At 45.6% G+C, this 13,133-nt stretch overlaps 1 protein-coding gene across 1 annotated transcript in view; it reads right to left on the reverse strand.

The window, feature by feature from the left end:
- Positions 1 to 13,133, reverse strand: part of LOC140206132 (uncharacterized) — a 189,587-nt gene that overhangs the window by 16,905 nt on the left and 159,549 nt on the right. The window contains exons 24-28 of the mRNA XM_072274341.1: positions 11,707 to 11,819; positions 9,934 to 10,442; positions 8,699 to 9,037; positions 6,115 to 6,257; positions 722 to 938 (exon numbers count right to left, since the gene is read on the reverse strand). Of these exons, the coding sequence (XP_072130442.1) occupies positions 722 to 938; positions 6,115 to 6,257; positions 8,699 to 9,037; positions 9,934 to 10,442; positions 11,707 to 11,819 (1,321 nt within the window). The remainder of the gene's footprint in view (positions 1 to 721; positions 939 to 6,114; positions 6,258 to 8,698; positions 9,038 to 9,933; positions 10,443 to 11,706; positions 11,820 to 13,133) is intronic.

Consider the following 13,133-nt stretch of genomic DNA (forward strand, 5'->3'; position numbering starts at 1 on the left):
TTCTAAATGCTACCATTCATACTTCGCTAATGCTAATGGCCTGGCTGTTCTTCCTGTTACTTGCGCTCACTGGTTGCATTCTAGCAGAGATCCTGCAAGGCTAGTATCACAGCTGGAGAAATCAGAGAGAGCAAGCAGAGGTGTCTGGCCTCAAAACACGCATGACACAGGCTGGCCACACCCACCACACTCATCCAGACACCGAGGACAAGAAAGCAGTGCCACACTTGCAGCTTTCCTGCCTGTTCAAGTCCCCAAGGTTTCCACACTGCTTCAGAATGTGTCAAGTCTTCAGAAACATTAAAATGAGAAACAACAAACACTTAGAAACACTTCTAAATAACTAAAAACATGGAGCAGACAAATAATGATGATAAAACCTGTAAATTAGGTTTAGGTTTTACTCTGTGGCCCATCGTCACCATTCAAACAAATGGCTCAAAGCAAATTCCAAAGCAGCACCAAAATTCAACAGGCACATTGTTCCACCTTCAGAGTCTGCAGAGAGCCCCGTGGTGGCGTATTGCTGGGAGACTGTCAGAAGAGTTTTTGTGGTTTTTACATTCACGTGGGAACCCTGAATTCATTGGTATTCGCACGAGTAAGTGCCACTATTTCAAGTGGCAGTACTTTAGCAAACTGGCACTGTGATTTACAGAGTTAAAGAAACCCATCTGTACAATATAACCACATTCCCACACTGAGCACCAACAATACCTACTTCATTCCCACTGCATCCTGCCCCACAGGTTCTCTGCGCTTCCGATTGCCAACCTTCTTGAGTGTAAAGCCTTCTGGGAACCAGAGTGGGCCGAGTTTGCGTTTGCGCTTGGCTGCTACCACACCCAGGATAAGAATAAGAATGATGATCCCAACTGCAACCATCACAAGATAGAGGAGACTGAGTTGTCCCTGCTGATCCAGATCATCGCGTTTACCTGATGGGAGAACAAACAACAGTTTCATTTGACATTTGTTACTGGGAATGGCAGAGGAAAATACATAGAACAAAAGCTAATTGAGAAAATAGCTGTGATTCCCTTTCTTAATTTGTCGCCAAACAAATTTTTGACAAGCATCAGTCACGTGCACTTGTGTGGTCGTTAGATATTACACCTTACTTACAACAAACAGCTTTTACATCAGCGTCAGTTGTGCGTGTTTTTGTTCAAAAAGCAGTGATTTTTGACACTGATGGTTGGTGAGAAATAAGCAGCAAGACAATTCAGAGCTGTTTTCTTCATTGTGGTTTCAAGTATTCGGGCTTGGAGATGCCAGGAATGGTCAGGAGTGAAAACGAAATGAATTCACTATTTCAACAAGTTAGGGACCATGAAGAATTTGACAATCATCTTGAATGTTACAAAGAAAATGAAGACTTGGAGGGAGCAAATGTGTGAAAACATTGTATGAAGGCAGTCCATTAACTGCGCTTGGTGTTTGTGATGATTTTGTTCATTTACAGTCAATCAAAAGAACACAGTAGCATCCACAGGATGAATTCCCCCATCAATAACTATTAGAAACTCATAACAGTTTGAGTTCTGGTAAAATGGCAGCCTGCTGGGATGCAGTGGCCTCTCTGGGTCCAAACAAAGGTGCAATCGCAAGACGCTGCTGACTATTAAGAACATCAACTATTGCAGGTCTGTCCCATTAGTGAGCTGCTGGACAGCAGTGTAGCTGGACTTATTGCAGACTGTGTTCTCACCTGCATCAGCCACTAATGGAAGAAGGCATCAGAGGTGGTGTGCGGAGTGCTGTCCTACAGAAGGTGTGGGTGATTGTCTAGGACGTTTATGTGTGATCACAAGGTCCTGTTAGACATTGGTAATGTAGAATACTGTGAATCTGATTCACTGGTTCCTTGGCGAGACCGACGGTAGGGGAGCTGAGTTATTGATTGTGGTGTGGTCTAGGCCCTCTCGCCTTGGAGACACTTGTCACAGTTGGACCAGAGCTGGCTGTGTGCAGCTGGGGTCTGCGCTGGGTTGAGAGCTGGCTGGGCCAATGGCTGGAGCCTGGGCTGGGCCGACGGCTGGCTCCTCCTGTCAGTGCTGCCCTCCAGTGTTCGCTCCCAGAAAAGTAAGCTGGACTGCATTCATCTGTGGCTCCACTCGTGCATGATGAGGAACTGCTGTGGCTTGTTCTTGATGACATGTGGTTCCAGGATAACATCCATGCACCAATCTGCAGGCCATGACACTCAGGGCCTTGGGCTTTATTAGCATATTTTAATTATGTTTCTCCACTAGGATATGTGCTATCTGTGTTGTGTGCTGTCTGTGACTATTGCTACTGCAGTTTGCACCTTGGCTCCAGAGGAACATTGCTTTGTTTGGTTATATTCATGTATGGTTGAATGACGATTAAACTTGAACTTAGTGTGGGTTTTCGCAAATAAAACTAAGTGAGGCATTTTATGCTTAAGAAAAAAATCATAACATTTTATTGAAGTCCAAAACCTGAACATAAAGCATACTAAAAATCCTTTAAGTTATCATGTCATCACATCAGTCCTGCCTCTTAAAGTGAAACCTCAACTCAATGTCGGTGGCTGCGAATTACACATTTCCACCAACTACAATACCCTACACAGGTCGCCCTAGAATTCACTAAAACTAACACTGACAGCCTGTCCAGAACTCAGACAAGCTCCCTGCTCAGGTCCTGTGCTCCATGGGCAGAGGAACTGTGGTGCCTCTGGCTTGTCCAGAAGTGTGTTGACGCAGACATGGTCATGTTGTGACGGAACGGGCACGGTAGTGGAATCCACCAAAACTTGGTGGGCTTGTTTAAGGCAATCTACTGAAACGCGTTCAGGTTTACCCCTCTTTTCTATGATAAGTCTTCTCTTTTTTCCAAAATGCTGGACACGCCATGTAAGGAGGCCTAAGGAAATGTTAATAGACAATAGGTGCAGGTGTAGGCCATTCGGCCCTTCGAACCAGCACCGCCATTCACTGTGATCATGGCTGATCATCCACAATCAGTATCCAGTTCCTGCCTTATCCCCATAACCTTTGATTCTGCTATCTTTAAGAGCTCTAACCATCTCTTTCTTGAAAGCATCCAGAGACTTGGCCTCCACAGCCTTCAGGGGCAGAGCATTCCATATATCCACCACTCTCTGGGTGAAAAAGTTTTTCCTCAACTCCGTTCTAAATGGCCTACCCCTAATTCTTAATTGGTGCGCATCATGGCAGACAAAAGAAAACAAGGCGGAATGTAGGTCAACAGAAACCCAAGAGAACTGTACGCCATGATGGGAGGTAGGAATAGGTGAAAAGAATTGAATTTACTAAGGAGGGTGGAACACCGTCGAGAGGCTGACCAGATGGTCATGGCATCAAGAATAAAATCACCTGGCACTTGCAATGGCTGCCTGTATACCAGGTCAGCCACGGATGACTCCAGGTCCACTTCTGAGCTGTTCTGAACCCCAGCAGGACTCACAGGAGATGATCATGCCAACCCTCATCGGTCAGGGAAGTTTTTAGAGCAGCCTTACGGAGCAGTGAAACCACTAGCCTAGGCTATTGGACTGCAGGTGGTGTGAGATTCTGGGCCATCACAGCCCAGATATGAATTGGGGACCATGGTGAGAGGAAATACCAGGTGGGGTGCCAAACTGAACAACCCAGGTGCTGATAAATGCCCGAGCCACGTCTGCAGCCATCGTCGATACGAGAGGGACGATCTCTGGCCACCTGGTATGGTCCACCATGGTAAAGAGGTGTGTGAAACTGTGGGGCGGGGGGGGAAGAGGGTGAAGGAAAGAAGTCCAACAAGGTCCACACGGACTGGGTAAAACTGTCGGTCAGGGGCTCAATGGCACCTGAACATATCGCAGTCCAATCCAAGGCCATGCCACACAAACTTTAGTGCAACTAATTTCTGTGAGGCCTTCCAGTCCGGATGCGAGAGGCCAAGTACAGAGTCAAAAACAGCCCATATCCAGTTTGCAGGCACTATGAGGTGAGGGCAGCTGGTATAGACATCACACAGGAGAGAAACCCCAGCTTTCCTGAACTTAATATCAGCCAACCACAGGCCCATGACTGCTGCTTGGTAAGCTGGGACCTCTGGGTCAGTAACTTGATTGGCTGCCATGCCAACCCCTTTGCGTAAGGCCTCAGTGTCTGGCCGTGAGAGGCAATCAGGCCATGGGATTATTCTTCCCGTTGATATGTTGTATATCAGTTGTGAACTCTGATATGTAGGCCAGGTGGCGTTGCTGCCGTGAAGACCAAGGGTCTGATATTTTGCCCATCACATGTACAAGAGGTCTGTGGTCAATGAAAGCTGTGAAATGGCGACCCTCTGAAAGAAAACGAATATAACGAACAGCCATTTACAGATTGAGAAGCTCATGGTCAAAGATGCCGTACCTACTTTCGGAGGAACGGAGCTGCCGGCTGAAGGTGGTGAGCGGCTGCCACACGCCTCTGACCAACTGTTCGTGCACAGCACCCACAGCATAGTTTGAAGCATCAGTAGTGATGGCCATAGGTGCATTGTGGAGTGAGTGTGCTAGTAGGGTTGTGTTGGAAAGAGTTTGTTTAGTGTCATCAAATGCATGTTATACAGGAAAAGCATAAATTCAGCAGCTCATGGAATGAAGTGGTAATAGAAATTCACCATGTTTAAAAACTCCTGTATTTTTTCCAGTAGTGTGGGGTGGTGGGAAATCCGTAACGGCTACTTTTGATGGGAGCAGTTTTGCACTTACTGCTGAGATGCATTGGCCAAGAAAGTCGATGGTTGACAACAAAAACTAGCATTTAGCAGGCTTAATAATCAACCCATGTAAGCACTCGAAAAGCATATGGAGATAGAATTCATGTTCACTGGCAACAAGTACAGTATGTCATCCAGGTAAACAAAGAGAAAATGTAAGTCTTTCAATACAGAGTCCATCAGCAATGTCTGTGCTGCATTTTTCAGCCCAAACAGCATAAGCAGGAACTCAAAGCGGCCAAACAGAGTTATCACAGCTGTTTTGGGAATGTCCTCTGAGAACACAGGCACCTGATGGTATCCCTAACTAGATCGAACTGGGTGTTCTAGTGGACTCCACACTCTCACAGGCATGGAGCTGCTCAGCGACGCTACCATATAGAAATATTTGATGTCATTGGTGGAGATTTCTCAGTGTGAATCGGGGCTCTGCTTGTACAAACCAAGCAACAGCATTTTGCTCCCGAAACTCCAGCAGTTTCAAAGTTGGCCGTCATGTTCCGTAACTCTGAAATTGTCCTGGAGCATTGGGGTCACCAATGTAAGTTTTTGCAAATAAAACAAAGTGAGGAGTTTTATGTTTAAGAAAAAAAAACACAACACATTTTATTGAACAAAGTGTGCTGAAAACCCTTTACGTAAGTACATTGACATGTCAGACCCGCCTCGGTGGTTGTGAATTATGTATGCATCCACCCATTACCCTATAATTATGCAATAGTAGTATTGGTAATGTTTTATTTTGTTCTGTATTTCATTTAAATCCATAACTTGTTTTGTTAAATGTCTGTTTGTCTTTTTTATACCTTTTTAGTTATTTCCACAAAACCAGTTAATTGGTCAGCTGCAATGTACTGGTCCAAATGTGTCCCAATTAACAGGAATTCACTGTATTTAAATGAAAATAATAGTCTTTTTCTCATGATTTAATATAACTTTGGTCTACTTTATACATGTCAGTGCCTGTCCTACTTTTCTTCCCCTCTATACTGGCAGATAGCTGCTGGCCAGTCTTCCTTGATAACAAGGCAATCTTGCATTCACTTGCTAGGTGCTCTGGACAAATTGGATGCACTGATGTGGCAATACTTGGGTTAATAAGGGGGACTCCAGCATCTGTGGTTAAAGTCAACAAGCCTTGTTTAACAACTGATAGCTTCTCTTTCCAAAAACTGAGTGATCTTTGGCTGGGCAGGATGTTCACAAGGATGACAATTTGAGGAAATTACACCATGATATTTTTCTAATTTCCATTTTGTAAGTGCCAATTCAGATAGGTTTCTCAGGAGTGAGAAAATTGCCAAAGGTTTCTGGAGCCACAACATTGTTTGGTGAAAGACAAGAACCTGCCAGGTGTGGAGTGACTCTACTTACTTTTAACGGACTCAATTGGGTACGGCAGAGTACCCTTGCTGGACTGGGCAGCGATGAAAGCAGCAGCGGTGTCTGTCGATGGAAAACAATCCTCAGATGTCTGCAAACACTGCCGATTGTCAATCTCCAAGTAGACCTCAGAACTGTAGGAATAACACCAGAAGATTAATCAAGGGCAATAAAAATCTTCCTTCATTCAAACTAGTTCTGTCTATGCAGACTGTTCCATATGCTCATTCCTTCCAGTTGCTAAGCAAGGCAATACATCTTTTATTTACAACCATTTTCTTCTATTTATTCACTCATGGGATGGGAACATTATGGGCTAAGCCAGTGTTCATTCCTTACTGACCATTGAGAGCCACTTCAGTCCACAAAAGAGCCATCTACCTTGTTGGAGTCCCGAACTTCACAGATGACTCTGGTTAAGGATGGCATATGATGCTGAGATGCATCCCAGGATGCACTGGGATACATCATTAGTGACGTTAACCTGGGGTCATCAGGTGTTTCAACATCAAACACCCTTACCCAGGCGACCAAGCCAGGTTAATTAGGCCCTGGCTTGTGTCCCCAGCAGCACTGGTCCACAGGTCACATCTGTTGATCCATGGCCAGCTGCAGGCACGCTCAGTACCCTGTGACAGTCTTGATGGCTCTTCTCTTTGCCAAGGAGAGAGTAGGTTCTGCACAGCAAAACCACTGCACCCCACCTCTTTCAACTCGCACCCTACCCTTCATCTCTGTCTCTGGCACTGCTCTACCAGCTCCTGGTATTTGGCTTTCTTCAAATTACCTTCTCTGAAAGGCAGCGATGAACCTCTGTTTTTGCAACAATCATATTTTCATAGTCAGGAACAACATAGCCCTGCTCTTGTGAAATTCCAGATTCATTTAAATTGATTTAATTCCCCAGCTGCCATGAAACTCTGATAAACATAATAGTCCATTACTTAAGACAAAGGACAGAATAGGCAGATTAAAAGTAATGGAGGGAAAATATACCAGGTAGAAAGATGTAGGGCAGAAGTGAGCTGACACCTAGAGTTAAAATTCAAAATGTGTGAGAACATGCAAGTAAAGCAATAATTAAAGCTAATTAGTATCTTGGAACTGACATGTGCCCAAATATGCAAATTCTTTGTAGGATACATGCAACAGTCCTGGTTTGACCTCTTCCCAGCTAGTTACATTCCCCTACAACCGGAGGCAAGATAGGTAACACAAGGAAGTCTGGAGATCCAAAGTAATACATATACACACGTGCAAAGTGCTGGAGGAACTCAGCAGGTCAGGCAGCATCTATGGAAATGAACGAACAGTTGACATTTCTGGCCGAGATCCTTCATCAGGACTCCAGGCAAGACTAATAACAGCCACAATGCAATGCTTCATCAAACACCCCCTGTAAACCCATATCCTCAGCAAACGCTTGACCTTAATTATTCAAAACACAAACTCATTTCACAACATTTTTCCTCAATTATCCCGATCATGTCAACTGCCAACGCGTCAAGCTGATCCCTTCGTTTTCTTCAAGAGTGCCAAGATGTGATGACACTTGCCAAGTATATTTGTACCCAGATAGTAGATTTAGATTATGAGTGCTCATTTATTGTCATTTAGAAATGCATGCATTAAATAAATGATACAACATTTCTCCAGAATGATATCACAAGAAAGCACAAGACAAACCAAAAACTAAAACTGACAAAACCACATAATTATAACATATACTTACAACAGTGCAAAGTAATACCATAATTTGATAAAGAACAGACCATGGGCACGGTAAAAAAGTCTCAAAGTCCCGATAGACTCATCACCTCACGCAGGCGGCAGAAGGGAGGATCTCTCCCCACCATGAACCTCCAAGCACCGCCAACTTGCCGATGCAGCACCATTGGAAGCACCTGACCGCAGCGGACTCTCAGTCCGTCCAAAAACTTCGAGCCTCCGACACATCCTCTGCCGAGCGCTTTGACCCCTTCCCGACCGTTGAGCAACAAGCAAAGCAGAGGGCTCGGGGCCTTCTCCTCCGGAGATTCTGGACCACACAGTAGCAGTAGCAGCAAAGCAGGCATTCCAGAGGTTTCACCAGATGTTCCTCTGTGCTCTCACATCCGTCTCCATCAAATCAGGATTGTGCACGGCACCCTACTTGACAAATAACAGACATCACCACCGGAGTGGCCGCTGCGAGCTGCCATCTTCTCCTCCCGAGTAGGGCACAATTCCAATTTTGTACAATTCCTCTGTGTTGAAATGGTAAATGTTTCTCTTGCCACAGACCTCTCCCGCGCGCACCGCGCCCCCCCCCCCCCACCACTGTATTCTGGCTTATTCCCCCTTTCTTTTCAGTCCTGAAGGAGGATCTTGGTCCAAAACGCCAACTGTTCATTTCTATAGAGGCTGCCCGACCTGCTGAGTTCCTCCAGCATTTTGTGTCTGTTGCTTTGGATTTCTAGCATCTAGTTATGATTTGCTGAGTATTTTCATTTTTCTTTAACTTGCTTTAACAGAAGTAAGATGACCCAGCAAATTCCACCCTTGCACCCAGTGCACAAATCTCAGAAGATCTTACCCAATAATTTCTTGCCCGAGTTCCCTCACAATTCTAATAAAACGCTTCATTCTGGACCCGTGACCGTAGTAAGGGAAGATCATTGGTTCTCCTCTGGAGTCCTTCTTGAATCGCAGAGTGGTATGCAGGAGGGACCCCAGCTTTCGAAGGAAATTGACAGAATCCTTCAGTAGTTCCTCTGGTGGCAGGAGCACAATCAACACCAACATCCCCTCGGCCAACTGCTCGGTCTCACTGTCCACGCAATCCAGCCCATCCCAGCCACACTCCTCATTATTGCAGCCCTGGTCACAGCGGCCATCACGGTAGTGGTCGGCACAGTACTTCTCATAGAATGGACTAGAGAGAGACCAAAGAGGACAGGTCAGACAAGCAAAGGCATTATCAAAAAATCACTTTTCACAGGTCATGCACTACATCAGGGGACAGGGAGGGGGAGTGGAGAGGGAGGTGAAGGACGGTGGGAGGGCGGGGAGCGGAGAGGGAGGTGAAGGATGGACGGGGGGAGCGGAGAGGGCGGCGAAGGACGGACAGATGGGGGGGAGGGAGGGGACGGAGGGGGGAGTGGAGAGGGAGGCGAAGGGTGGAGGGGGGAGTGGAGAGGGTGGAATAATTTATGTTGAATCTGTTATTTTTATATGAGGGGTGATTGATAAATTCATGGCTAAAGGTAGAAGGAGTCAATTTTAGAAAATCTAGCACATTTATTTTTCAACATAGTCCCCTTCAACATTTGCACATTTAGTCCAGCAGTCGTGGAGCATACGGATCTTGGACTTCCAGAAACTGTCCACAGCAGGGGTGATTGATAATTTCATGGCCTAAGGTAGAAGGAGAATGAGTTATACAGCTCTCGTTATATGCACATGCAGTTCAACTCTTTGAGTGATTATGCGGAAAGTGTGAAGTTAATAACTCATCTCCTTCTACCTTAGGCCACGACTGCTGGACTAAGTGTGTAAATGTAGGAGGGGTCTATGTTGAAAAATAAATGTGCTAGGGTTTTCTAAAATTGACTCCTTCTACCTTAGGTCACAAACTTATCACCTCTCGTATTGTGTATCTGATGCTCTGCCTGTGCAAGCAAGCTTTTCATTGCATCTGTGCACACGTAGAATTGTGCAGATGACAATAAACATAAAGCGCAACTCCTTCCTTTCCTCCTCCTCACACACTTGGACTGAACCACTTGCAAAGCCAGAGGTTCAAAGCCCGACAAAAGTTGTGAAACATACTTGCAGGACTTCTGACTGTTGCGACAGGCGAAGTTGTCAAACAGGCACTCGGGTGTGTTGCAGGCTTCGTCGCACTCGTTGTTGTTGAAGTACTTCCAGCACTGCAAGCTGGCCGTGCAGTTCTCCCAGGGGTTCAGGTTCAGCGAGCAGTCGCCACCATCCCACTCACACTCGTAGTTGTTGCACTCCTGGTCGCAAATCCGGTCGCGGGCCTTCTCCTTGCACTGTGGCACCAGGCAGCTCTGCGTTTCCCGCCGGGTGCAGGTCTGCCCACTGAAGGGGGCGGGGCAGCTGCAGGCGAAGAACGGCGGCGAGGATTTGGGCAGGCAGGTCCCGCCATTGCGGCAGGGCCGGGTGGCACAACTAGGCACGTGGCACTCGGAGCCTCTGAATCCCCTCGGACACTTGCACTTGGGGCCCTGTGGTGTCATGGAGCACGCCCCACCATTCTGGCACAAAACCTGCCCACAGGTATAGTTGGTGTGCTCACAATTCACACCCACCACGCCCTGCAGAGAGAATTAAAAACAAGCGTCAAAGTGAGCTCCATCAATCTGACTGCTGAGTGGCTGCGTGCACTGGTCAGGTAGATGACTTGCCCTCCAGCGTCCAGTGCCAGCTGCCCAGGGTCTTGTGCACTGGTCAGGTAAGTGAAATGCCCTTCGCTGTGTCCAGAGCCAGCTGCCCAGGGACTTGAGGACTGAAAGCTGGCAGAGCCAGGAAGGTGACTGTAAAATCAATGTCAATTTGGTTACTAAAATATAAACTAGTCATGGTTGTTGAGACACCAGGCCAACCATTGGTTTGTTGCCTGTGAGTCACTGCAGTATAAAATTGGTTGCCTTGTTTCCAGCGTCACGTTTAGTTTCAGTCTACAAGAGCTGCACAGAAGCAGGCTCTTTACCCACAATGCCTGTGCAGAACAGAATGTCAAACTAACCATATTGCCTTCTGTATGCACGTGTTCTTTCAGCTACTGTTCAGGTCCGTGGCACATTCATATCTGTCTAACAGTAATGCCACCATCCTTTCTGTTTCTGCCATTCCCCTCAGCAGCCTGTTCCAGATACACACCACTCACTGTGCAAAAAAAACAAACAAACCTGCCCCACACATCTCCTCCTCACTTTAAATGCACACCTTTAAGTTTTGAAGTGTTAATGGGGAATTAAGTTTAGTGGGCTGAAGGAAGACGGCTCTGTTGAGAGGGACAAGGTGATCCTTCTCAGAAGCACACATTAAGGGAGACAAAACCGGGACTTGCTGCCTTTTGAGATAGGCAAGTAAATGTTGGAGCAGTGTTGTAAGCAGAGCCACAGAGGCTTTAGTTAGTTACAACAAACTTCATGGAGCACAGTTTGAACCAGTGCTGCTGTCAAAGGGAGAACTACAAGATGTTTGCTAAAGATCATCGAAACAAAATAACCTTCAACTGAAGGTACAAGCCTATAAAATTAGTAGTAGGCCTTTCCATTGAGGAAGTCTAAAGGGATTGAATGGTCTATTACTGGTCATTAGACATATATTATTGCATTAATCATGGATGCAAAGTGAAAGCTACTGAGACACAGCTAACAACACATAACTCTTGGTAAATGGCAAAATAGTAACTGAAAGAACAAAATGGCACCATGAAGCTCACACAGCTCAAAATGAGTGCTGAAGGGATGTATCTTGTGACTATTTATTCAAGCATTAATTTTACAGAAGTTATCACAATTGAAGAAAACTCATTCATAACCAGTGAGGAGAAAAACAACCAGTTCCACTTACAGGTCTGCACTGGCAGGTGTATCCCAGAGGGGTATTAGCAGTAGAGACACACATCCCTCCATTCTGACACGGCTGAGAAAGGCACAGGTCAATGACAGTCTCACAGTGGCGGCCTACAAAACAACAGTAGCTCACGTCAGTGGCTGAACGCACCAGGATGAAATATCCTCATCACCCTTGCTATGCAACAACATGAGTATTGGGTGCCAAGTTGCTGTCTATACTCGAGTTTTTACATAGCTGGTATTTGGAAGAGAGAGGTGGCAGGAAGACTTGCCTTAATTTTGATCACAATCACATCCTGCACAAGGGATAGGTTATATTTTTCCACCTTAATTCACAAAGTACATCCGAACATGAGGCAGAAAAGATACTTTGGTAAAACATGTTATGGACTATCCAAGTCACTTGTTGCATGTCAATATGGGATTAAAAAAAAAAGTTAAGCCATACCACATACATTACAAGTGTCTGTTTTGCATTGACTGGAATAGCACTGCAATCTTGTTGTCTAGAGCAATAACAAAATTCTATTCTGTTCTACTTTCTATTGTTATATTCTTGAGGATACATGGGCCAGCTTCAGGTAGCAGTTTAGTGGTTTCCCATCACTGCAATACCTCTAGCCCTTCAATTTTCCAAATAGATGGGTTTCTCTAACTCTGAACTTGGACATAACCAGTGCTCCCTCATCCAGGCAGAGGTGGTGCTTACTTAAGCTCTGGAAAACAAAATCCTCCTCTAGAGGAAGGAGGAATGATGGAGCTAGACAAGTGACCAGCATGGTTTTCCCCCAAAAACACCTAATCAGTGATCTCAAAATAGATCTGACACAGATCAATAGCCCCAATGTAATTAGTGAGCCAACAGGACCAGAATCAGATTGGTTATCACTGACTTAGATATTTGTGGTTTTGCTGCAGCAATACGATAGGAAGACATAAAATACTATCAATTACAAAAATAACTAAATAGTCCACAGCAAAATAGGAATAACAAGATAGTGATTCATGGGTTCAGCAAACACTAAGCGAGAATGCAGGTGTATGGGATTAAGTGGGATCCAAGATCAGCCATGATGGAATGGCAGAACAGGTTCAATGGGCTGAATGGCCAAATTCTGCTCCTGTGTCTAATGGTAATGCTGCTGCTTCACAGTTCCAGCTACCCAATTTGTTCCTTGGGCATATTGTGTGTGGAGTCCGCACATTCTCCCGGCAACAGCACTGTTTTACCAGATATGTGGGGAATTGGGAGGTTATCTGGATGCTGTAAATTGCACCCTGCCTGTGGGTGAGTGGTAAGAGTTGGTGGGCATGAGAGAGAGAGAGAATGAAGGCGAGGCAATGACATTTATGGGATTACTTCAGGAAAGAGCCAAATCTTGATGGGACAAATGGCCTCCTGAATTATGAAGAAAATGAGGT

This window comes from Mobula birostris, chromosome 12 (assembly GCF_030028105.1).
Source record: "Mobula birostris isolate sMobBir1 chromosome 12, sMobBir1.hap1, whole genome shotgun sequence".
Lineage (NCBI taxonomy): Eukaryota > Metazoa > Chordata > Chondrichthyes > Myliobatiformes > Myliobatidae > Mobula > Mobula birostris.